General features: G+C 37.6%; 2 protein-coding genes across 3 annotated transcripts in view; both read right to left on the bottom strand.

The window, feature by feature from the left end:
* Positions 1–191: 191 nt before the first annotated feature.
* ints8 (integrator complex subunit 8) lies at positions 192–23,486 on the bottom strand. Of its 2 annotated transcripts, none has more exons than XM_033993195.3 (28): positions 23,294–23,486; positions 22,197–22,327; positions 21,709–21,883; positions 21,050–21,190; positions 20,905–20,976; positions 20,716–20,767; positions 20,146–20,328; positions 19,578–19,685; positions 19,023–19,178; positions 18,644–18,744; positions 17,876–18,017; positions 17,016–17,086; positions 16,491–16,666; positions 13,956–14,086; positions 12,099–12,209; positions 10,688–10,889; positions 7,424–7,545; positions 6,324–6,508; positions 6,074–6,107; positions 5,339–5,398; positions 4,995–5,056; positions 4,263–4,381; positions 3,991–4,094; positions 3,143–3,193; positions 2,798–2,871; positions 1,664–1,728; positions 981–1,024; positions 192–366 (listed from the first exon to the last, which is right to left on the bottom strand). In XM_033993195.3, exons 2-28 carry the CDS (start codon positions 22,324–22,326, stop codon positions 250–252), a joined length of 2,988 nt encoding a protein of 995 aa, XP_033849086.1. In that variant the 5' UTR covers position 22,327; positions 23,294–23,486; the 3' UTR covers positions 192–249. The 2 variants fall into 2 exon arrangements, with proteins under 2 accessions (XP_033849086.1, XP_058868587.1); XM_059012604.1 differs by lacking the exon at positions 23,294–23,486 and adding an exon at positions 23,258–23,276.
* Positions 23,487–25,409: 1,923 nt separating this feature from the next.
* Positions 25,410–27,021, bottom strand: part of LOC117435310 (neural-cadherin-like) — a 78,785-nt gene continuing 77,173 nt past the window's right edge. The window contains exon 33 of the mRNA XM_034058367.3: positions 25,410–26,860. Within this exon, the coding sequence (XP_033914258.3) occupies positions 26,414–26,860 (447 nt within the window). The 3' untranslated portion in view covers positions 25,410–26,413. The remainder of the gene's footprint in view (positions 26,861–27,021) is intronic.

Below are 27,021 nucleotides of genomic sequence, written 5' to 3'. Positions count from 1 at the left end.
GCATCAGTACCTAGCACACTAGTTACTTTCTTAGCTTTGTCAGGCTGTGATACTATGTGGTTATATACTAGATTAGAACATGTGTAAATATGTACTTTGTACAAATGTAAATAAGCACTAGCAGCATGTTTGTTTTAATGTTTATTTTCTAACATGAAAAATAAAAAAAAAATGCTGGGATTTTTTAAAAATCTATACAAATGGTTCTTTTATTCACATTTCTTCAAGTAGCCAAATCGATAAAGAATTCTAGAAGTACAACTTTGCCATTGCTTGGAGAAATTTCTTCTTCCTTTTCTGGGCAGCAAGTTGGAGCACATCCTCTGGGTTACTGGCATTTAGTTCTGTTTGCCCAATAGCTTTGATCTAAAAAGATAACCAAGTAAATCAGCAGTAACATCTTAACAGTATTTAATTTTGTGAGAAAGTTCAGTGGAAACATTTAAAACGCATAAACTAATAATCTGTAAAGGCAAACAGAAATCAGTAATATTTTTAATTTGCACAGGAAAATGTATGCATTACATTTTTTCAAACCCTTATTTGTGTTGAAATAAGTTCACTTATTTGTGCAGACCATAATATACTTAGTCTGTAAATTACAATATTAATTTGTTTTACTTTTACATTTGAAATTGAATGGAGGCCACATTTACCAAAAATTTGGCGACAAACTTCCACATATGGCCTTCATCATAGTCTGACACTTAGAAAAGTCTACATTAGAAACCTAATACTGTATTTTAAGAGACTACTGCACATTTATTTACACCACATCTGTATTTTTTAAAATAAATGAGATAGCAACAAAATACACAAATCACTTTAACTTGTGTGTTATAAATAGTTTCATATAAAATAGTTTGATGTTCACAAACTGCTGGTGTCAATCAGTATTAGACAGTTTCATAAATATACAATTATTTTATTCATTAAAATAGACTTTGACTTTAAAAAAACAGAATATAAATCATACTTACTGCTATTTGTCTTTTTTCAGCTTCTCCTCTTTTATGGTGTATATCTTTTATGTTTTCATCAAGGAAATATTTCATAAAAAAACATTTCTAAAAATCATGAGCAAGGAAGGGATGACTGCAGGGCAATTTAATTTCTTGGCCAGAAAAGCATTTTTAGAATCCAAACAAGGCTAGTGAGTGGGTAATAACAAATACAACATGCTGCATCTACCAGGCACAGCTAAATGTTTGCTCCAATTAACTTTATTTTATTAACACATGTGAACTGCCACTTGCACAACATCCCTGTCACTGGGGATATGCAGCTCTAGCTGGGGACAATAATACCTATAAAGCTTTTAGGCAATCTAACACAATCCAATATATTGAGATGACTTGTGGATCACTGACAACCATGGAGACTACAGCAGAAAAGGGTTAGGCAAAAGTGAAAATGTCTTGATGTATTAAAGTATCCAAGAATGAAAAGCATAAGAAAGAAAAACTTTTCTATAGAAGTAAAAATGTTCCAAATTCTTACGTAAACTATTAATAAACAATGGAAAATGCACTGCACTCCAAATGAAATCATTTCTTAAATACACTACTCAGGAAGCAAAGTGCATTCTCATTTATTACTATTCGGTTTCTGAAAGAACAGCTACAACAATCTTGCCTCCTGGATCTTCATAAGAAAAGGATACGAGTCAGATACTCCAGAATGGTCACATCCCAGATGTAGTCATAAAATGAGTCCATGGCATCATGACTGAAATACAGGGGGAAATACAGTACAGTAGACTTATCGCTGATCTGAACCAGTTTGAACTGAACACAGTTTAGGTTATTTGTCTGTTCTTTATGTTTTTGATTCTCAACTTATATTTAGTCAAAATGAAAAACTGTATGATAGATCTTTGGTAACTTGAATATGCTTTTAGTCAGCGCTCCAGATGAGTTTTGGGTCATTGAGTAATTTACCCTCCAATTTAAACACTGTAAACTATTCTGGGTGTGTAAAATGCAACATTACCTTGAAGTCACAAGTATTTCCAATAAATACAGTACAGACTTTAATGCTAACTTATGGGGTATGCATTAACTAGAGCCTTACATGTTTACTGTAATGTTAATTTGAACTACTGTACAAAAACTTTGAAGTCCTGCTTTAATATTACAGTCTGAGAAGTTGCTACTTTCGCTGTAGTTAGCTACTGCATTCACAGAGTCTTATCCACTAGTACTAGGCTGTTTTATAGCTGTTTTCTGTAAACCTTCCTTTCTCAGTCCCTTGTGCTCTCCCTTTCCAAGTCGACAGACACCCTCCCCAAAAAAATGCCCCAAAAATATTTTAAAAACTACCGATACTGCACAAATGCAAATAAAGAAACGATAATATTGTATTCCTTACTTCTAGCCTTTTTTTTTTATCGAAACCCGTATTTACTGGTCACGTTTCTGGCAATTCCCAGGAAGGTTACAATTAGCTGTACTGACATGATCCATTCTTTAGCTACTGCAAGAAGCTTGTGCAGCAAAATTGATGTGTGTATTCACTCATTCAACTTAAATATCATGTGTAACTCATATTTAGTACGCAGCTTATCTGGAGCGCTGCTCTTATCTATGATGCTTATACTGCCACTGTTTTCAGCAATAATTACATTCACCTGTGTGGAAATCGACAACCTGAAGATAAAATGGACTATGGATCAGTTTGGACTTCTGGGGTCCAGATTAGCAGGAGTACACTAGTATGTCTATATATATATATATATATATATATATATATATATATATATATATATATATAAAGATGATTCCAATAACAGTCCTACCTGCTCTGCTCTTGTAAGGCCTTAAATGCAGTCATATAGTCCACTTCCCTGAGAAACTGACAAAGTATTGCCACCTATACAGAACAGAAAGAGAGACAGCACTTTATGCAAAGTAGCACAAGCAAATACTTGAAATTCTCAGCAATGAAAACCCCACCAGACTATTATTAGAAAGTAAAACCACACAAAATATCGCTTGAGTAAAATAGTTTACAACATATTCTGCCAGTACACTCTATGAAGAGTGATATATACATGTTAGCTATGTAGTTATATTTTTATTTAAAAATCAATTATTAAAATAATGAATATACTTTTAAAGGCTTGCAGAAATATGGTACCTACTTGTGTGTGGCAATTCAACAGAGAACAGCACTTAATCATTCTCTTCAGAACCTGCAAGGAAAGTAGAAACTATGACTGGGTGGTTAAATAAACATGCATGTTGACAATGTTCCATCGCCTAAAATTCACAAGACAGTATGCAGGGATGGAAGCAAGACTCCTATTCCATACTGTAGCCATCCCAGGTTTTATAGTGATCTTGATTTGCTACAGTGTATAGGCAAAAAGCTCAGGTGTTCAATTTACCTCACATTAAAACCAGGAATGGATCAGACTGCTATGCAATGGGAGTCTTATTTCCATCCCTGGTATGCAGTGGCCAAACTTGCAAATGGATAATATATTGGAAGCCCACAAGTTGGTATTCAAGCTGAACCACTGAAACATTTACATTGGTATTCTAAACAAATGATAGGAACCATCCCCAAAAATTAAACCACCCCCGCAGCTAGAATGCATTGGACATGCAGTCTTCAAAAAGGAAGCTGTCCCATTTTCTTGATCTCAATTCAAGTGTGTTTTTGTTGGTATAACAGAGAGGCTCTCAAACTGTGAGGTGTGCTTCTGTTCAAGGGGAGGCGCAGTGCCTTTTCCCTGCCACCTCCCGTTTTATTAAAGATGCAGTGCTCTGCCGCTGTAACATACACACTTCTAGTTTAAAATAAAAGCGATTGCACTAGTTTGCCTTGTATCTACTTCATTTCAAGTTTCCCCATCATGGCTATTGTGTTTCTGAGATATGTCATCTAGGTTGAGGTTTGACCAAATTATTTTCACTTGTGTGCACATAACTTTTATTGTTTATCCTGTACTGCATTTTAATTGACACATACAGCAAGACAAACTACCTGATCTGTGTAGACGTCTGGAGGTACAGTCTTATTGAAAAAGTCTGAACACACAGCACCAGCTTGAAGGTAGAAGTGCAGAGCAGCAGAGTACTGATTGGTTACTGAATAAAAAAGAAAAAAAGAAAAAAATCAGACATACAATCGTTGCCATTTTTCAGAAGCATGAATTAGAATGCATGCATTATAATCACAGCCTTTAAACCACCTTACAGGCATGCAACTCTTAGTGAGGTAAACCAAAGCCAAAGCATGCATTTACAAAGTCTTACCAAAATAAATATCAGCCTGGGTGATGAGCCAGGAGTGGTTATTTGGGTTCAGAGTCAGAGCATAGTTGACCAGCTCCTTCATTGTGATAGCAACAGCTTCCACATCTACAGACTGCAAGCTGTGAAAATAAAGCAAGCAGGGCTTGGTCAAGGATAGCAGGACCGTGCATATTTCCACACAGGAGTGAAGCGGTGGCATTCTTTCACTTTGCAGAACAAGGACGCAGAATCAACACCCTCATTAGCAAGCTACGGTCATTGTTGTGAGTTAGAGGCTAAAATAAATATTTCCTTTCAAGGAGACTATCATTAGGATAATACAAATTAGCAAAAGTGTACAAACATGCTGCACAGTCCTCTTACAATTAGGGTAAAAAAAAAAACCAAACACACACATGCTGATACAGTTCTCTAAACAACGTTAGGGTTCAGGAAGTGATAAATAAAACAAATTAAGTTTTTAAAACTAAAACTGCTCATGATTTAATAAATGTCTGATGCATCTGGGACATTCTTTGAAACAGGTTGTTACCCTGGCTAGAGAAACTTGAAAATGAAATAATATCAGTGACCAGAAACAAATGTAGTTTCCCCCCTGAAAAAGAGAAATCTTAGCTTACAAAAAACACACTGCACTTTAAGAAGAACTCAACCTAAATACACTGGTGTCTGAAAGATATGTGGGTGTTCAGACCGAGTACAGACAATAAATAATATCCTAACAAGGCTTACTTAGGTAAGGTTGTTGGCCAAATTGACAAGTGTTCGGCAGTAACTTCATTCACAATGTCATCCTGAAAAGAGAGATTTTTATTCATTTATCCTTAGTTAAATAAAAATACGGAGATTGCAAGCATCATTTTCAAGTGTTACTTGCTCACTAATGTAGAGTTTTATAGTCAATGTATGTAAACAGAATACATATCCCTCGGCTAATATTAAAATAGGCAACATATCAGAGGTGTTCATGATCCACAGAATGTTGAACACGTGTTATCAGATTCATAGAGAATATACGTACAGGCATATTTCTCTCCAGAGTGGAATAATACAAATATTGATGGTATAATACAAACCCGAACAATGCTATGCAGCCTCACAAACAAGGAGATTAGGGTCGTCAGAACTAGTGGTTCCTACAAATGAAAAGCAAATGATTTAATACTTGAAAAATAACCTTTAGTTCTGTTGATACAGTAAGGAATGTTTATGGTTTTTCCCCTCTGTATCAGAATCCACCAGGCATTATCTGAGCCAGTAGTATCCTAGTAGAAGGCTCCTTTTAAGTACCCCCTGGTTCAAAAGAAATCACATGATACAGTGACCTTTCAACTCTGCTTGCCCTCTGGTAATAGTATTAAGAAGGATGGGGTCAGCAGTTGAAAGGTCGGCACATCAAAAGGAGATCGCCACTAGGATACTACAGGCACAGATAATGCCAGATTATTCTGAGAATGACTGTAATGATCATAAGGGAAAGGTGAATAAATAAAGAGCATTACATTTGAAGCAACTTACTCTTCAATTCACCTGAACCACTGCTAAGACAGTAATATTTCTATACATTAAAACAAGCAGTCAAAATCAGACAAACAATTCCAAGGGTACAACCTCCAATCAAGTGGCTGTACCATGATCATAACCTACACCCTTGCATGTATGTACAGTAGACTTTTTTTTATAGCTGCACTGCAGACAGAGAATTAAACACTCATGGTATTGTTCCACTGCACATATTGGTTAATATTAGAAATTGATTTATTACCAGCCAACAGGCTTTTAAAATTATATTGAACACTTTGACCACTTACCCTTAGCTTCCTGATGAAAATTATAAATTTGCTCCTAAAAAACAAAAAACATGTTTTTTGCTTACTGAAAAACATAATATAATAACAAATAACATTAATTGGTTATGACCAAGACACCAGTTTGCTTACCCCAGAAGAAATAACCGTCATCTGTACCTTTCTCTATAAGCTTATATCTGATTAGTGCTATGAAGGACTGCGATGACTGTGCACTGATGTACCTACCATATTGTGCCAGTATGCAACTTACCTGGGCATGATCCCCAGTGTGGACTCTCTCTGCTTTATAAGACTGACTCGTCCATCATTGGCTCGTTTATGCTGGCTTGTTAGACTGCAGATTTGAACAACCACTTCCCAAAGATCCTTCGCTGTCCTCCGACTCTCCTTGGGGCCTGGGAGCTCCTTACAGGTGGCAGCCAGAAGCTGACCCAGCTGTGACAGAGTATGAAAAAAAATGAACCGATACAGCAGCAAAACAAACAAAATGTACAGTAATGCAGACTGTAAACATCTTCAAGAAGTTGTGCAGGATTAAGACGTTTATCTGGATAACTACATTAAGAATTCCCGAGCTCCTTCCCCACTGGAAACTGTTTATTTTAATTTTGGGAAATACTTTTGTATCCTTCTCAAACTGATTTGTTAGCTCTTATCTTTCATGTCTGCATTTGACACAGTTTATCAGAGATCCTTTCTTTGTGGTTAAACTTGGTTCCCAGTACAATCCCACCCAAACAAAACACTTAGTGGAGAGAAGCAAACAGACAGCAATTGTCAAAATGCAATTTGATGAGGTGCAGGTAGGAAATATTAAATAATAATGTTACCCTTGTATACATAACCAACCTTCCGTTTAACGTTTTGTTTTCTTGTTTCTATTTTTTATTCTTAAATGTAACTTTCTTGGGTTGATTTGAGTCTACACAATAATTTGACCTAATCTGTTCCTGAAGCCTATCAACCATGACAATAATAATAATAATAATAATAATAATAACAAAAATAATAATAATAATAATTTTAAAAAAGTACAGTTAGAAACAGACATTCATCGTCAAAGTCACTAGAATAACACAAGTAGTTTTTTGTGGTTAATAAAACTTATTTTAAAACTGTACAAATGACTATATACTGTACAGAAAAACAACATATTAGATATTTGAGTTTTGACAGCAGAAATTCATTATAGGTCACATTTATAAAAATATAAGTAAATTGATATATCTCACAATCCGAATGTGTAAACTGACCATGTATTGAATCTTGCTTCTAAGTATGTCTTCATATAGCTGACAGCAGAAGAGATTTCTGCATCTAGATGTATTTTTTTCCACCTGAAGCCCTTACCTTCACATATGGGTTTTTGTGTACAAGGGATGTTGGAACCTGCAGAGTTAGATATTCATTCTCTCTCCAGTTCAACATGAATGCAACTCCCTCCTCTCCTACAACCTGGCGAAGTGGAATATCTGCGAAAGAGAACAATGAACGGGAAGTTAAGTGATTGTGTGGAATATATAACGAGTCACACCCCCTGGTGAGGGACTGGAACCAACTCCCCAGTAAAAATGTTGAAGCTGACACCCTGGGATCCTTCAAGAAGCTGCTTGATGAGATTTTGGGATCAATAAGCTAACAACCAAACGAGCAAGATGGGCCGAATGGCCTCCTCTTGTTTGTAAACGTTCTTATGTTGTAATGTTCTTATGCTCTTAACACTAGAAGCACCACGGCAGTCATTTTGGCAGTTTTTGGTTAAAATTAAATTTTCTCCACTTGTGTAACACATATGGGGCTGCACGTTCATGTACCTTTCTGTCCGTATGTATTACATATTCTCACAACGCATCAAACGCGGGAGTGCAGAAATAAAGGAGACATATTACATTATACCTAAAAGCCCCAGGAGCAGTCACATTGACGGCCACACAGAAAACAATTGCATTTGATTATACAGAACAGTATTCTACACTATTATTTTTATTTACCAGTCCGTAATGTGTTTAGCTGTAATTAGAACCATTTACAAATGCAAGCCAGCCATCATAAAATGTACTTCTGCTCAGCACACTTCATCAGTCAATTACCATCGGAAATAGTGAAGAAAAAAAAAGTTGGCCAATTTAAATAAATTGTTTGTTTTAATTTGTTAGAGAAATGTTTTTTTCCCTTGCTGCGAGCAAAACGTAGAATTTAATAACCACATGGAATGTTAAATGGGAATAGATTAAACCTGCACTCGTGTTATGGCTGCTTTTGGTGGGAATCCACATACCTTTAAAATACTATTTGCGCAACATTTTTCGTTGGAGTTTTTTTTTCTTTGAGAAAGACAGAAGTATAATGGCTCTCTAAAGTATTCACCCCACCTTGGACTTTTCCACATTTTATTGTGTTACAACAGGTGTGTTAAATACACCGGTCTCTGGGAGGTCCCACAGTTGGTTAGTACATTTCCTAACAAAAACTACATCATGAAGACGAAGGAACATTCAAAGCAAATCCGGAATAAGGTTCTTCAAAAGCACCAATCAGGGGTAGGATATAAGACCATTTCCAAGGCATTGAATATCCCCCGGAGCACAGTAAAGTCCATTATTAAGAAATTGAGAGAATATGGCACAACTGTGAATCTGTCTAGAACAGGCCGTCCTCAAAAACGGAGTATCCGGGCGAGAAGGGTACTAGTCAGGGAGGATACCAAGAGGCCTACGGCAACTTTAAAGGAGTTACAGTCTTCCACGGCTGAGGTGGGAGACATTGTGCATACAGCAACAATAGCCTGGGTGCTTCACAAAACTGGCCTTTATGGGAGAGTGGCAAAAAAAAAGCCATTGTTGAAAAAAACCCACATCAAATCTCGGCTAGAGTTTGCCAGAAGGCATGTGGGAGACTCTGAGACCAAGTGGAAGAAGATTCTATGGTTTTAGGAGACCAAAATAGAGCTTTTTGGCCTCAACGCGAAGCGCTATGTTTGGCGCAAGCCTAACACCGCACATCATCCCGAGAACACCATCCCTACCGTGAAGCATGGTGGTGGCAGCATCATGCTATGGGGATGCTTCTCTGCGTCAGGGCCTGGAAAGCTTGTGAAGATAGATGGCAAAATGGATGCAGCAAAGTACAGAGAAATCCTGGAGGAAAACCTGCTGAAGTCTGCAAGAGACCTGGGACTTGGGAGAAGATTTATCTTCCAGCACGACCATGACCCCAAACATACAGCCAAAGCCACACTGGCGTGCTTAAAAACAAAAAGGTCAATGTCCTGGAGTGGCCCAGTCAAAGCCCGGACCTCAATCCAATTGAGAATATGTGGAAAGAGTTGAAAATTGCTGTTCACCAAAGGTCCCCATCCAACTTGACGGAGCTTGAGCAATTTTGCAAAGAAGAATGGGCAAAAATTGCAGTGTCCAGATGTGCAAAGCTGGTAGAGATTTATCCAAATAGACTCATGGCTGTAATTGCTGCCAAAGGTGCCTCTACCAAATATTGACTCAAGGGGGTGAATACTTATGCAATCAATTATTTTCTGTTTTGTATTTGTAATTAATTTAGAACAATTTGTAGATTTTATTTTTCACTTTGACATTATGGACTTTTTTGTGTTGATCAGCGGCAAAAACTCCTAATTAAATCCATTTTGACTCCATGTTGTAACACAATAAAATGTGGAAAAGTCCAAGGGGGGTGAATACTTTTGAGAGCCACTGTAATAGTCAGCTAGTAAATGTAAATGAAACCCATTTAAATAGTTATTTATCTTTGCTGTTGCACAGATTAGTGTTAAGCACTGTTTGAATTGTGTGTTTTAATATTATTGACTGAAAAGACAATAGCAGCGATACAGCGGTAATGCCTTTGTTCAAAGATTTCCATTTTTTAAAATAAATACAGTATAACTGTACTCCATGCTTTGCCCAGTGTGTTTCTGCAAGTACGTTGGTATTGTGTAGGTATTACAGCCTGATAATGGGAGTTTAAAATTGTCCAGTTTTGTCGGTGGCGACCCACAAGCCATTTCGTGGACCGCCACAGTGGCCCCTGGTTACGTTGAGGTTGCTGACCCGTTCTATTGATTGACTTTATTTTATATAAAAAAATAAAATTCTGCACGATTAAATTGTAAAAGCAATTATTCTGTGATCAACTCTAGCTGATTAAATCGGTCCGATTAATCTGTTAATCGGAGCAGCCCTAGTTTTAATAGGAATTGAATTTCACAGAAAAAAGGAAATGCAATAATCATCTCAATTGTGTTACACATGTATTGAAAATGATCTGCTAATACCATCTGGTATGGGGGGTCTACTGCCTTGTCCAGCAGGCCAGATATGAACCTGCAAACCAAGTGGGTTTGAGGAAAGTATTCATTCTGTACATCGCATAATCATCAATAAAATGATTATTCACATTTCTGTGTTGTGGGGGTTTGTCCTTATCTACTGAAATTATTTTTAAATCTCAATCAGTAACCAAAAGCAGGTAACTAAGAGAGGCCCACTGTTTGCTGTTACACAAACATGAACAGCTATTATTTTTCAGAAGTCACCAACCATATGACAACTATATGTTACCTACATACAATCGTGGTCTTCCCCAGTGTTTTCTTACCGTGAATCCTCATCTCCAGGTATCCCCTGACCCTGCTCACAAGGTCAGGAGGAGGGCGCTCCCTGCTGCTCCCAGCGCCAGCTTCATGCACGCTGATGTCCAGAAGTAACATTTCATTCAGCATTACCTGCCGCAGTCTCGGGGAAAACTCTGTAACCAACTCAAGACAGGCAGAAAACAACTGCCGGGCGTGCACAAAGTCCTATAGGGGACAAAACACACACTATTCAAAAGATGCATTTCGTTTGTATGCGCACCATTACATTTTATAAATTGAGAAATCAAAACTAATCTGACACTGTTCTTCCTTGCTATATCAGCTACTGATTAGGTCTTCGCTCTAGAATGTTAGTTGGGGTAACTTTCAGCTTACAATTTATAACGTTTTTGTTTTTCCCTATACAATGTTAAAATTAAAAAGCAGAACAATGTAAGCAAAAATAAATATTGGTAAATAAATCATCACACACTTTCCAGCCTGGATCAGATGAGTAAAAGTGTTATCTGGGGCTCATAGGCTTACTTTTAGCAAATAGCTGACCTATTTATTTAATTGATAGTTTTGTATTAGGATTTCTAAGCAAATTAAAATGTATTATACATTTACTCATGCAGAATCATATTTTTTTTTTTCTTTATCCTACTTAAAAATCAATGCCTGTGGTTCTAAAACTGTAGTGCTTCAATTTCCTTTTCTATAAATTCAAATTGCTTTACTAGATATATTTTTAAATGTTTTCTTTTCATTCATACACCGGTTTCCAAAACCTGTTACAGGACGAAACTTGGCATCTAAATAGTATAGGCATATACAGTATCAGATTCTAAATTCTACCACATCTTGCCTCTAGCTTGGCAGGACATATTCTGGCAACACACTGATACAAAAAATGGCTATTAACAGCAAAGCATTTGGATATGTTGACATTGTTTTTTTTTTCTAAAAATAAACCCTGAATTGCAGTACTGTGCTTGCTTCCGCACAGGGATTTAAACAGCTGTAACTTTCCATGACATAATCAAGACCTGGACATTCACAAATATGCGATACCGGGGCGAACACTAATACTACATTTGTATTAGAACATATGGCAAGGTTTCATCAGAGACTTCTGACCTAACATCAAATGTGCATATATATATTGAAAGCAGTTGCATTTTAATGTACTGTAGGATCATCTGGTGATGTGAAATGTGAAGTTAAAGGCGATCTGTCCGATACCTGTATCTAGCGTTGATGGATGGTAAAAATACCATTTAAAAAAACACAGTATTACCTGGTTAGACAGTCTTTGATGCTCATAAAACACAAACATATACATGCCTGATGGATACAGCAGGTCAAGTACTCGAAGAGGACTAAAACGAAATTAAAGATCCTGTAAAGAAATGTAACAAACCAACAGCTGACCTTGATTGCGATGCAGTGTAAACCCTTAGCCATGAGAATGTAAACCAAATCCCTGGTCAGGTAATCCTTAATGCCCAAAATTACACTGCTGTAATCTGATGGAACTTCCCACTAGTAGAAAGAAAAAGAATTAAAAAAAACAACAAAAAAAAAACAACACAACAACATGTAAATGCATAACCCTATATACACTTGACATTATACTGTGTGAATACATATACACATATACAGTAGATGCTGGTTATTAGCAACCCTGATAAAGACAACTTTCGGTTAATAACAACATTTTCACACCAACCAAATCGCATCCCATAGGCTTTAATATTAATGGATTTCAGATATTAGCAACCGTCTGCCGCTTATTGACAACTTTTTTTTTTTACAATTTCTATGGCCAAGGAACGCACACGAATACATCGCGCGCACGCATCGCAGTGTTTATTTATGTATCAGTTTTCATAACGCTGCTGTACATTTCTTGAGTGATTGTCGTCTGTCATCATGGTATATATATATATATATTTTAAATCTGCAAGTATTTTAATCGTCGCTGGTACAGATAAATTCACTGATTTACTGGAACATCCTCCTGCAGTGAATAAAACCTGTATACCCCAAATTATCATTTCTCGTAATAAAAGTAAAAGGAGGACACACAAAATACTAAAGCAAAGGTGTCAATACACAACAATTGTGTATTTTGTTCTATTAAAGTGGTAAAGTTTACTTGAATTATGGTATAATAGGCATAGGGTGCCAAAACCTTTGACTGCAACTGTAATAAAAAAATCATTTCTTTCTTTCTACACAAATTGTTTTTGTACACTGCAGTTATACCCCTTCCCAACACACACAAGAAGTCGGAAGGTGAAGCGTAGTGAAGTATTAAAATAGTGAGTTTTCAGGTTATCAATTACTTCTAGTGATCGATGAATATGCTGTTGGATCCTGATTCTCCTTGGATGGAGTGGTTTGCTGTTTTTGAACTGCTCTCTCTTTCTCTACGAGTGAAAAAGGCATTACTCTCCTTATTGCAGCCCCATTTCAGTTACATAAAGTTGATAGTGTTGTCATCTAGTGGTAGTTGTAGTAAAATGCTGTTATTCAACAGGGAAAGTGGACAGCTAGGCTGACTATTGACAGGGGTTGTAGTTTCTCCCTCACATCATCAATGCTCCTATTGTCTGCGTGGTTCACAGCACTATTAAACTCCTGGGGGGATAAATGATCTCCCACTGAGCATTAACCCAATTGTCTTGCCGCCAGACATATAAACAGTACAATTATTTTTGTTTTAGGAACAAACACTTAAAACAAGTTGTTAATTGCATTGTGTTTTTTTTTTTTTAAAGCATCTTTATCCTGAACAGATTGTTTTAGTATGTAGAGTAATTCGTTACGACACTTAATGATCTTGTACAATAGGAGCAGATATTAGAATTCTTTTGATGGTTTTGGGCAAAACATACTATGCAGTTTAATAGTTCAATGAAATAAAATCACACTTCAGAATATGGTTATTAACCTTTTAACAGAAGTAGTATGTTAAAAGTTAAATAAGCTGTTACCAGATGTTCACAATATCAAGAACGGTATAGTACACAGAATCTTTATGATTCATAAGGCTGTAAATCCATATTTAATAGATGAAACATTAAAACTTTGTGTAACAAAATAAATTATTGTACTGTATTTGTACTACATGAAAAATATATAATTAGATTCAAATGTAACAGATTCATCTTGATTTTTTATTTATTTTTGTTCCCAGTGGGATCTTTACTGAATCAAGGTTCATTGGGAATAGGTATTTTTAATAAATTAACAGTTAGTACGTGTTTGTTTGTTTTTTTTTACCTTACTGGAAACTCTCCAGAACTGCCGCTCAGTCATGCCGTGCAACTCAATCAAAATCTGCCGAATCCTCCAAGGATCTACCGAGAGGATCAACTGATGCTCCAACTGACCTATGTTAACACTTGCTGATGCTACAAAAACAAAGGGATGTTAGTTTAATACAAGTTTATTTATTAGATACTGCCTTTCTTATCTTAAATTCTGATATTATAAACCTATTTGATCGTCTCAGCCAATCAGGTGCTGAATAGAAGTAATTATGGTACGGTTCTGGTGACACTGATAAAGAGCTCTCCTGGTTTATGTGTCTCAATGGGATTACAGCCTTATTAACTACAGTAGTATGTCCTTTTATCTTCTTATGTCTCCAGTGATACAAGTTCTGGTAGTCTCAGGTCAGTCGCCAGTCACACATTACTAAACCCTCAGAATTTTGAACAACTCAAGTATTGATTGGTATCATTAGTAATCCATTTAAAAAACATTATGAATACATCATAACTTGTTTTCTTTCAATGTGCAGATCACCTGGTAACCTAGTCCATTGTTCAACACAGATAGTGTTCTAGAAGGAAAAAGATTGGAATTTTCAGAATGATTCCATTTTGTCTCTCAGCTCTCAGAGAATTCCATCAACAATGTGGTCCTGTACTCGTATGAAGTTTAAGGCTTTTTTTGTGTGGCAGTTCTCACATTTCAGGTGAAGTCAGTCAGATTAGCTGCAGGACTGTAGTTGCAGGTTGTAGGGGCCTGTGCTCCTGCCTGTTACTTTATATTACCCGAGGAGGGCATCCTGTCTGATTGAGCAGGAGAACAACATCCTGATGCATATATCTAACAAGATAGACCTCTGGAATTACAGTTTGTGGACAGATTCAGAGCCAGAAGACTCTGACACAAAGAAAAGTTTCCCAACGTGTAGTGCAGACAATAGACTACGCGAGCTGTGCTTCAGTGCCTCCTGCCTTGGACTTCCTTGATTCCTATTCACGGCGGCTGAACACTATTCAGCCTTTGAGTTATGCAAGAACCTCCTCTGCCCCCTCCTTCCTACTCCTCTTTGAAGCTGTAGAGCAGCCACCTGTACACAATACAGCATGGACCTCTCTCCGGGCTGGTACTGCTAGAGGAAAATACACATCAGCTCATTCTATTCTGTCACCCTTTAAAGATGTGGGTATCCAAGAACTTAATTTGACCCTGATAGCACGCGCGCGAGGAGGATGACGACTTTTTGGTGATCAGCAATGAGTTGCACAGCCTCGATTACCAGAACAAGCTCCCGAAGAAGTCCTTCTCGGCTCAGGATGTGTCCCAGTTTCAGTCTCTATCCAGTGTTAGTGTTGAGAACGTCAACATCACAGATCTGGAAGAAGAAATCCCGAAGTCTGCTGTGGTGGGCACTTCAGAGGCTTTCCTCGGCTCAAGTGGAGACATGTTTCTGCATCACTGGATCCTTCAGATTTCAGATCCAGTGGCACAGGTGGAGCACCTGTTTCTGGCTGGAAAAGAGAACTTGAAAACAGCCTTGCAGTGTCTGGAACAAGTCATGGCACTGAAGAATAATCCACTTGAGGATCCAGATCATTTCCTGGGCTCTCTGGCAGTGTGGTTGTTCTGCAGTTACAATGCAACTGAGGGTATCGATGGAGCAGCAGGAGGCCTGGATGTCAAGTCTCTGCTGGAAAGGGCCTTACTTGTCCTCAAGCAGCTCAAAGAGCTGGAGAGAGATTTGATCATGAGCCCCCTACCAGAAGGAGGCTGTGTGGTCCAGTGGTTAAAATAAAGGGCTTGTAACCAGAAGGTCCCCGGTTCAAATCCCACCTCAACCACTAACTCACTGTGTGACCCTGAGCACTTTACCTCCTTGTGCTCCGTCTTTCGGGTGAGATGTAATTGTAAGTGACTCTGCAGCTGATGCATAGTTCACACACCCTAGTCTCTGTAAGTCGCCTTGAATAAAGGCGTCTACTAAATAAACAAATAATCAAGTGATGGAGCAAATGCAACCCTTAATGAACACACAGGGCAGGCAGGCTAATCTAATCTGCATTACCACTATTTACCAGGGGGGGAAAAAAAAAAATAATGTACCTCTATTTTATAATAAATATGAATCTCGTATTAAAAATAGTTTTCTGTAATTAAACAATAAATCATTTACCATACAAAAAATTAAAGTGTTTTTTTTTTTTTATAAACTGAAAAAAAATAAAAAAGGAATAAAGTATGAAGTGACCAACACATAGTTATTATCTTTGAAGACCTGGTTGACAATAAGTAGGGAGAGGGATTTGTCAACAATATACAATTCTTTGTAACACCTAATTTCAGAAATTCAGCTTTAAAGGTGCAGAAAGGGCAAAGGGGTATTATGCAAAACATTCCTAATAGAACATTAAATTGAGCTGGTATGCCATTATTAAGATGAGGTAAACCCAACTCGCCTCAAAATCGGACGCCTTATTTCCGTCCTTGAACTATAACCACTGGACTGCACTGCCTCTGTGCTTCCTGCCATGCCAAGTTACTAACCTGGAATATCATAAAATGAAGTCAACGGTTTGGTGCACAGATTGATGCAGGAGGACCTTTTCCTTATCTGGTCAGTGAGTGCCTTCCTTTCATCATCTTTCAGGAGTACCATTAGGAGCTCATGGGAAGAAATCATGACGACAAACTGCAGGTCCTCCAGACTCTGACACAGGTTCCTGAGCCAAACACATGCAGTGTTTAATAATAAAACAATGCTGACCAGTACATAATGAGAGAGTCTGGGCTTTGTGAAACACACGAGAGACATAGTACTGTGTGAAAAAAACACATCAGTAGTAGCATTACCATTTTCTGTCTTGGACAAACTAAATAATTTATCACAAAATGTCATGGTAAACTACCTTATAAATTCTAAATAACTCTGAAAACAAATACATTTTCATCAAAAGTATTTTCTCTCTATGAAACAGTGGTTTTACACTGAGCAATAGCAGCCTTTGCAATGTTTTTATTTATAAAATAAGTGACCAACTACGTTACACATCTGTCACGGCTCACACTTACTTTAAAAAGGCTGCCATGTTTCTTTTTGAAAAGTCTGAAATATGCTCCATTTTTAATGACCTTGTGCACACCTACATATAAAAAAAAAAGCAAAAAACAGCTTAAATTCAGAACACCACATTTCAAAACAAAGCTCAAGTTAATATAATCCAAACCGAAGGCTAGCGATTCACACAGTACATTAGATAAGAAACCGCATTTACCCTTCAAGAAGCACTCCAATATCTCTGAATATGCAGGTGATCCCCACCGACAGTCACAGAATCTTAGCTACTGGCAATGCTTAGGAGGAATGAAGGAATATGTCCCATATACACATGGCTGAGAGGTTATGGGTGTGTCAGCCATCCTAGTGTCAAGGTGTCGTTCCGCGTAGGGGTGTCATATTTATATTGTGTTGTGATACAAGACCAAAAACACAAGTCACTGTGGTTCACCAAGTGGTTCTTGAATGAAGAATAAGTGTGTTTTACAGTTGGTATGAATACTCCGTCTCTCATTTTTTTTTGTCTGTTAACAAAAATAGTCTATCATAAAATGAGCATTTGTTCTTATTATACAAGTAGCCCAATTGATCAACCTATACCTCACAGGGAAAAGCCATAGGTAGCTTTAAACATTTTATGGCACCAGGACATACCCCTGGATTTCTAATCAAACTCCTATTTTTAGAATGGATATCCTTAAAAATCTGGTGGCTAACGTGGTCCAGGTTGCAACATCTTATGGACAGCCTTTTAAACCTGTATAATTCGAACTGATATGTGCTGTATGTTTAAACAGTCACCGTCAACCAGTTAAATACTTAAGCTTGTGTCCAGAAGATGTCATTGTGTTTAGAGCAAACACACAGCCCTTACCTCCAGAAGAAAGTCAATCTTCTCTTTTGTTGGTTTCAGTAGCAGCTGCCTGAATTGGACACTGATGACTTGACCTTCCAGGACATCACGCACTGCATTGCAGGCACAAATCTTATAACACACTTCATTCAGGGCTTTGTTCCTAGGCAAGCATGATAATAATCCAGAGTTCAATGTAATTGCACATACGAAAATATAACGACTGGCAAGTAATCACAGTAAATGGTTGTTCACTGTGTCTGGGCTTGGCCCAAGCTCTTAGCCTTCTTAATGGCTTGTTAAACACAATGTTAAAAAAAATTCAAAATTATTTTATTACACAAAAATCTTGACTATAAATCTTTTTTTTTTTTTTTTTTTTTTTTTTACAGTTTGTATTTGAGTGTATATAAAACAGCTGCTTCTTCCAGTAGTGTAACGCCTTATCCTTTGGCCATTCCCTTATTGCTGTTCATGTAAGTTAAAACAATATGCATCTACACCAGGAAGTTCATAATATATTTTTGCACAGCTAAATCATTAATCTACTGGGTGATGTTTGGTATTTATATACTCCATTGCCTTTGACCAACATTTTGTAAGAAGATTAGGTTTGTCACTGCTACCATGTCCTGTTTTTATTAATATGCTGCTTGCTGAAAGTATTACCCTTTCTTTGTACTTGGGTAAATCCAGGTTAGATGCAAGTCCCAATATTAATCGAGATGGCTATCATATTAGATACAGGCATACTAAACACTCCACGTCACTCTCGGATTGAACACTCACCCTTGCTCAGCTTTCTGGAAGAACTCTCTTAAAACTGACTGCCTGAAGTGATTTGGTAGACTGAGGGCCAGGTTGTCTTCAAGAAAAATCTCAATGAGCCCCTAGTGGAGTGTTGAAAAACAAATGTATCAAAAAGTTATCACAAACAGCTAACGAATGTTTGTGGCTTGTGTTTGACAGTTCTTTTATATAAACAAAACAAAAAAATGCTCTACACTATAACAAAGCTAAGTATGAACAAAAAAAAATAAAAATCCCATTACCAATAAAGATGTTTTTGCATATGTCCTTAATGACTAAATTGACTAATAAAGCACAAGGCATTATTTATAAAAGCTGTTATCTGTTTAAAATGTCCACATCAGATTGAACTTCCCACCTTATAATTTCCTGATCTGATGAAGTTGTGAATCTGGGTGAATGGAGTTGACTGCATATCGCTGACATCAGACGATCCGGTCAGGACCCCACATGCCTGGCAGTAACCTGCTAACCTCTTCTCATCAATTCGACAATGCACTGCACCATCACCAAGCTAGAAGAGAATGGGCAACAGTCACATAAACATGAAGACAAACATGTTTAGATAAGCATTCAGTGCATACGGCTGCACCGATATCATCCACTGTATGCTGTCTGTTTTTAAATCAAAGGCCACTTTCACGGTCAGGATTATTAACTGAGCAGAACCTATTCATGCTTTCATGATACAGACCAGACCCCAAAGGGATTGTCATTGTGATCATAGAACTCGTTTCAATTGACATGAACTTATACTTCAAAGACTAACAAGACCCACTCATTTTGAAATGAATTAAGTCTTTTTTTAATTTAATTAACTACTTCTACCAGTAGAAACACGTGCTTTACAACGTTGTTCAGATGGGTGTTGATATTTTTTGGCCACTGCATTATTATTGAGTTTTAGAAATACCTTGGAAAGCAGCTCTCTGGTTTTTAAGAAATGCTCCCTGGCCTTTTCATAACAGGGTGGATTTGTGCAGCCTTGCTGAAAGAAGACTGTACCCAAGTCATAGCGAACCTAAGAGGAATAGAAGTGTTACTGACACCCAGCACAGACATCATATAAGGGCTATTTTAATCTAACTTACAGTGAGGTGTGCAATACATTAATCAATAAACAGAACCAGCTATTGTATTACTGTGCTCCCACTGTAATGCTATAGTAGGGAGCCATAGGTAATGGGACTGCGCCTTTGGTGTAATGATAAAACAACTGCTATTATGGTAGCCATGCCCATACTGCCTTATAACCTGTTCCTTGGTACAGTGAGGGAGCAGTGTAATAACTCAAGGGTCATATGCTCTCCACTGCATACCGCACGCTTAGTACATTCTTTGTAATACTATTAATATACAATACTACACCACATACTGGGTAATAGTTTAATCAGTTATAAATGAGTCTGTCTAAGAATACAGAAATACAGGAAATGAACTGTAGCATGTTATGAACATTACAGGTGGTTGCTGTGGTATACCTGACAGTGCAGCTCATCTGCACTTATTCTCAGCCCTGCAGTTGAACACTCTGTCTCCCCATTTGCAGTGCAGGGTTCAGCTGCCAGGAGATCCAGGGTCCTCATTGTGTGAACATAGAAGTCCTTCTTTATACCCAGCACACCCTCTAGGACCATGATGAAGTCGTCTGCCTGCTCTTTAAGCTGAAGGAATAACCACAGTCGTCAGGTTTTCAAACTAAAACAAATTGATAACTTGATGAAGAACGTAAAAACAGAATTCTAAGCAACTGCACAGACAAAGAACATGTCAGAATAGTCTGCCTTTATATGGTTCCACAAGAACTGGTCTAGAACCAATGTATAATCAGAATGTTGTGGATTCCTCCCAGATCTGAAGAGAACAGCCTGCAGTGGAGGACATTCCCTTCAGATCTTTGTTGTGGACAGGGGGAGAGCACACAAAGATCTGGGTTATATTCAGATTGTAATGCAATTATAAATGGCATTTTCCTACAGTTCACAACTTTAAAAAATATTCACATTCCATTCACAAGCATTTCATTCTGACGATGTTTAAATCTTACTCACCACTTTTAAAATGTTTTCTGTTAATTCTTTTTCTTGCTGTACATGATTTAACCTACAAAAGAAGTAAAAAAGAAAAACTGGTATTATAAAAAGCATGGAAACACATCAATAAATGCTAAATTAAAAAATTGCACTAGCCAGTTAAAGTGTAGGAAATGCTAAATAAAGAGTACAAGGACTAAAACATACATGTTCATCTGATGAGGTCCTGGTTTGGCCTGCTTTATAGGAAAACTGCTCTGAACTGTAGTCCGAATAGCCCTGTAAAAAACAAGACATTAGAAATGCATTTCCCTATTACTGGTGAAAACATCAATAAATCAGTACATCTTACCATCTATTGTACACAAGCACAGCCATAGCAGTCGTGGGAGGCAAGGTAGAGAGGTCCAAATCCACATGCTTAACTCCAGGAGGTACTTTACTGACACACAGCAGTTCATTTACAAGCATGTTCAGCACTGCGATGGACAAACTGAGGAAAAAAAAGGGTGCATACATTAAATTATAAAACAATATAAAATTGGAATGGAAATCTATTCACATATGGTATGAAACATTATTCGATACAAATCAGGAAAATAAACAGTGATGACTGCTTAATTTTGGGTTTGCTCCATATTCATAAAAAAAAAAAAAAAAAAAAAAGATGGTAATACGACTAAAGTAGTAAGAAAAAATTATATATTTTCTTCTATAAATAAATTGTTTGCCCTGGAACAAAGGCTTACAGGCCTGCGTGTTGGCACTTTGAACTACAGATACTTTGACATCGGTTTGCAGGTTTCTGCTCCAGTTTTCCTGATTTAGTGTGCAGCTTGATTAACACTTAAAGATAAAACAACAAACAAGATCTGGATGCAGGTTTAGCTGAATGCTTTCTCAAGGAAACGGTGGCATCTTAATGAATGAGATGGGACAGCATATCACTGGAGCCCATTTATTGTGGATGCTCTAACTGTACACAGTGAAAAACAGTCCTTCGTCCTATACCCCTTTTCCAGCACGTCCAAATTCCATTTCAAATGGGCGGCCACTTTAAGAGCCAGAAGCTTTAAGGTCCGGTTCCTCCGGTTATCAGCTGGAGGCTGGACCTGGTTTTGCTCATTCACGGAGGGTTTGGAGGCCTGCTCCAGGAACTGGGTGATCAGCTGAACTGGCATAGGATCTGGAAAAAAAAATAAAGTCAGGTAGTAGCTATTAACTCTCCTAATGTAGTGTGACTGTGCAAAAACAGGGATGGGATGAAGGTTCCTATTGCATAGCAGTTTCCCCCATTCCAGGTTTTAATATGAGATTGATTAGCCACAATGTATAGGTAACAAGCTCAGGCGTGTGTTATTAAACTCATAGTAAAACCAGTAATGGATGAAACTGCTATGCAACTGGAGTCTTATACCCATCCATTAAAAACTATATAGCTACCACTGGACATTGCTTGTCCTCTCCAACCCTGCCACGCAGCAGAAGTGACACCTTACCTGGGGAGAATTTCTGTAGGTGACTCTCTAGCAGAGTATCATCCAGGAGGAACTCAAACCAGGAGGTCTGAGGCGGGGTGCAAGGGCGGCTGCCAGTGACAGCCTCTCGATCAGCTGCTTCTGCACTCATTCTGAGAGTTTTTAAAAGAACAAATTATGAGAAATACTGTTTAAACTGCATTTCATCAATGAATATTAAATGACATTGAATATGTAACCATAACTAAATATTTCATATTTAAGCAAACATACAAGATTAGAATAAATGTGATGGAAAAGTTAGTGAAATTAAGGGACAGCAAAGAGTGACAAATGAAACATAGAATTCAATGGGGAAACATGTGGCTGCTGGAGCTGCCTTGACACTTAAATGACTCTGATTTTGTGAATTAAGCAGAGAATGAACCACTCATGTATGACGTTATATTAGTTATTTTGTGGTATAGTAAGTTTTATACTGTACTACGCTGCAAGAACCACTTGATAACCAACTAATTAATCTGCAAAATATAGCTAATTATAGTGTAACAAAATGTATTTCTCAAACGTAGTGTGTAGTTAGATACCGGTACTTATAATTAATAAAAAACAAAACACTAGCGGCCACATTATGTCAATAATACGATATTTAAAATGTGTGCGTACATTACGGCGGGGTTCAAATTATTTAATTAAAACCTGAAACTTAAATATATTTAATAAAACGTAAACGTTTACGGCGTAAATCAATTTACCAGCAGAAGATGTGTGTTATTGATGCATTTACATTTAGTGATTAATTCGATTGAAACGTCTGGAATATCTCTGCCTCGTGCATGTTCCCCTCGGTTGGGACAACGTTCGGTCACCGCTCAGCAGTCAACACAATACTGGTTGGTTGGCCAAACACCAGCTCTCTGGCCATGATGGTTAGCCAACCATACCAAGGTTGTGTGCTTTCTGGGTTCTTCTAGTTACTGCATTACCACCAACACACCCTATTCTAAAACAACTCCTGCACTGCCGATTCAATGAACCCTGCTGCAGCGCTTGCATTTGTGAGCATAAACTTCACAACGTACCGGTTTTCCTTGAACACCCACTCAGCCATAACCTACCTTTCTTTCGAGCTTATTTACTTCGTTTTATACGTTAAATAAACAATCACCAGTCGTCTTCCACATTTCAAAACAATCTCACTCTTGCAAACTCAACGACCTAACCGTTACCACCTCCGGGTCACAGGGACACTTCCTGTTTTTGCGTCCAGGAAAGAGGCGTGTAGCAGCAGCCTCTCTCTAGACTAGACAGCTCTAGAATATATTTGGGAGAATGTTGTATAATCATAGTCGAAAGCTGCCCTAGACAGAGATAAGGATCTGCGGTACATAATTCTACTGGATCATTTATTGTCCTAATTAGAAAAAAAGTTGTTCAAAAATAGTTTGACGATCAAGTGCGAGGCACAAGACCTTTTGCTAAAGGAATTTCCAAATCAGGTTTGCCTGCAATTGCACGATTCCTACTCAAGATATAGCTAAAATAAATAAATAAATAAAAAAATAAGAAACATACAGTGCACACTGCACGCAGTGGTGTGATTGGTTGTTGTTAAAGCTTGTAACAGGAGATACAGTGATAGGAAGATAGTATTGTGATAGTAACACCTTTGGTTACTAATAAGCTGTACGTGTAGCTATTTATTTCATTTGTCCAATCTGCATTTATACGGTGCTCAATTAATTCATCTTCTGCATGGAAACAACCACCAATAGTTAAATTATTGCAGCATTTTATCACAATTCTCCATGTTAAAAATTGTGCCAAGATTACTGTTTTGATTATGTACATTTTTGTGTGTGAAGACTATACTAGGGCTCTTCACCCATATTAACAATGGGAATTATTATTATTTATTTCTTAGCAGACGCCCTTATCCAGGGCAACTTACAATTGTTACAAAATATTACATTATTTTTACATACAATTACCCATTTATACAGTTGGGTTTTTATTGGAGCAATCTAGGTAAAGTACATTGCTCAAGGATACAGCAGTAGTGTCCTCCACCTGGGATTGAACCCATAACCCTCCAGTCAAGAGTCCAAAGCCCTAACCACTACTCCACAATCCCTGTACCTTAACATTGAAATGAATTGTTTCTGTCCTCCCTGTCCCAAAATATGTTTTTAGTATCTCTCTCTTTTTTATAATCTATTCTGTATTATTATTTTAGGTTGTATTTAATTATCTGTTGGTAGGTTGAAATATACATGCAGTCTCCCAACACGTTGTAAGTTGTAGTTAATGGGCATCATCGCTAGATGGTGATAGGGCCAGCATGTACAGTCCTAAACTATCTTTACAGAAAGATTACCCAAGGATAACATAATCAATTCAGTTTTAATACGTTATTCTGAAAACAAAAGGCTCGGAGAGACTTGGTTTAAGTGACAACTTGAACCCTAGGTAACATCGTAATCATAGCACAGGGACCAGGACCATTATGGACACAGACATTACATAAACCTTTTGTGTCATACTTCCCTTTTCCCAGTACTAAGGGGCAATGGTGGCAGCTAAAATGGTATAGACCATTAATAGAATGGTACAACAGGGAACATATTTGTGTATTTTGAATTACCAATGATATCACATTGGTATGAAACAACACACACTGCTGTATTCCATTGCAGTACTATGGTAATATTATCAGGAGCAGTGTGCTACAATATCAGGACCACAGCAGTCCCAATCACCCACCTTTCAGACATATCAATCTTTGCTTCTACCCACTTTTTTGCCTACTAATGATCACATGACTTATCACATGGTTCAGCTCCAATTTAAGCACCAGATAATGTGCATATAAAGTTCATATTAAAGGAGGGCAAACCAAGGCTTTAACATCTATTTTATCACCTCTTATTAACTGTATTAACATTATCAGTTTATTGTGCTGAGACAATTTGTCACCTTTTTTTTAGGTTAATTCAGTATATGCTAATATCATACTTCAAACAGCTATAGATAAACTGCTGCTTCCTGATACCTGCTGTGTTACAGGTCACGTGGCCTGATTGTAGCTACACCACTGGAGTGAGTGTGAACTGCAAGGCAGCAGCAGCCCTCCATCTAAAGCATAGTTAAGAAAACAGTTTCAATGATATATTTAAAAAAAACAAGCACTTTACCTCACTTCTTTCAACACAAAGCACCAACACTTAATGACTGAGGGAAATCATTTTATTTAAAGTCATGTACAAAAGGGACATTAAACTGCTAGAAAACAAGAGTATGTACAGTATTTACAGCACAGGGTAATAATATGGTACCAATAGGGTAATAATACTGGTCTATGTCAAGTTATATTTATTGAGTGGGATGCATCACAATGGGTTACAGTGGGTGCATTAAGTAACTGAGCAACTCAGAGCGACAATGTTTCAGTTCACTCAGATCACCAATGAAATCTGCTCTGTAGCTCTGAGCTACTCAGAGGGAGTGGAACTCAGCATGCCGTTAAGTGGCATATCCGAGTGATGTGGTTTTCTTCTCTGTGCTTTGCAGATAAAACACTCCTCTTTGTGAAATCGGTATATGTTACTAAATATTTCACAATGGAATTTTGCACATAATAAACTACTTTTTCTTTTATGATAGTTGATTTTTGGCACCTGATTTGGCTACCCATTTGCCCACATATCGGCCCTGCACCCTGCAAAGTCATATTGAAATATCAATCTGCTGTTAGACACATTTTACAAAGCTGCTATTCCTTTAACTAAAGTTGTGTAATTCTGCTTCTACATGATTTTGTACGCAATTACAGCCAAAGATATTTGATGATTTTCAAAAAACATACATAAGGGAAGAAGAAACATATTTGATACATATTGCAGATGTCAACTAGAAGGGACTATGCTCCCCTTTTAATTTCAAAGCTCAACAGACTGATATAAATAACTGAGGAATACAGCAATTCAGGCAGTGTTATTAAAATACTTTCTGAGGCTCATCTTTGAAAGATACAGAGAAATAAATACATTTAACACAGTAATACAGATGCAAATTAAATAGGAGATCCTTGTTGGTCTTTTCAGAGCCACAGTGCTTTGAATATTGTTGAATATAATTTTATTTTAAAAAATGTAGCGGATTGCAATTTTACTTTAAGTAAAACTTGCATTTCACAAACACATGTTTTAAATTTTTTAAAAAAAAGTTTCTCTGGGATATCAATAAGTGTGTTCTATTTCGCACTTCTCTCCTGGAGTCAGTGTGAATTCGGGACGCCTGTAGAGCTCTCTGAGTTTCTCAAACTTGGAGCCCCACTCTTTAAGGCAATCGTAGTTCAAGTCTTCCTGGTCCGTGGTGGACTCCAGTGAGCTGAGACTCCCTGCAGGAGATCCATAGCCCTCGACGCAGTAAATGTGAACACTGTCCATTGGGACTGCATGGGCATCATTGTCTGCTTCCCAGACTATCCTGGAGACGTAGTTTTTGAAGTCCGGGGGGCAGCTGGCAATGCTGCCGATGTTCTGGTGGTAACAGGGCATGGCTCCTGGGTGCACCTCTTCTTGGGAACCCTGAGATGACTTCAGGAGGGGAACCGTGGTTCCTGAGGACGATTGCGACAAACTGGAGCACAACGGCCTCTTCAGTTCAGTGATGTCATAGGCATTCTGAAAAAGAACGACAACTTGACATCATTTGGGTATTAATGCTTATGATGATGATGATGATGATAATAATAATAGATCTAAGAATCTGAATAGAATAAACAGATGTGGAATGGACAAGACTGCCATCTACTGGTCAAACTAATATACAGTCCTGTATAGTT

The sequence above is a fragment of the Acipenser ruthenus genome, chromosome 3 (assembly GCF_902713425.1).
Source record: "Acipenser ruthenus chromosome 3, fAciRut3.2 maternal haplotype, whole genome shotgun sequence".
In the NCBI taxonomy this organism is placed as follows: Eukaryota; Metazoa; Chordata; class Actinopteri; order Acipenseriformes; family Acipenseridae; genus Acipenser; species Acipenser ruthenus.
This window is presented reverse-complemented; position numbering and strand designations above follow the sequence as displayed.

Coding starts and splice junctions, on each gene's coding strand:
- ints8 (XM_033993195.3), bottom strand. CDS start 22,326: ATGAGTGCAGAAGCAGCTGATCGAGAGGCTGTCACTGGCAGCCGCCCT. Junction 4,095..4,262: donor CCAGGCTGATATTTATTTTG/GTAAGACTTTGT, acceptor TTTTTTATTCAG/TAACCAATCAGTACTCTGCT. Junction 3,194..3,990: donor CAGACGTCTACACAGATCAG/GTAGTTTGTCTT, acceptor CTTTCCTTGCAG/GTTCTGAAGAGAATGATTAA.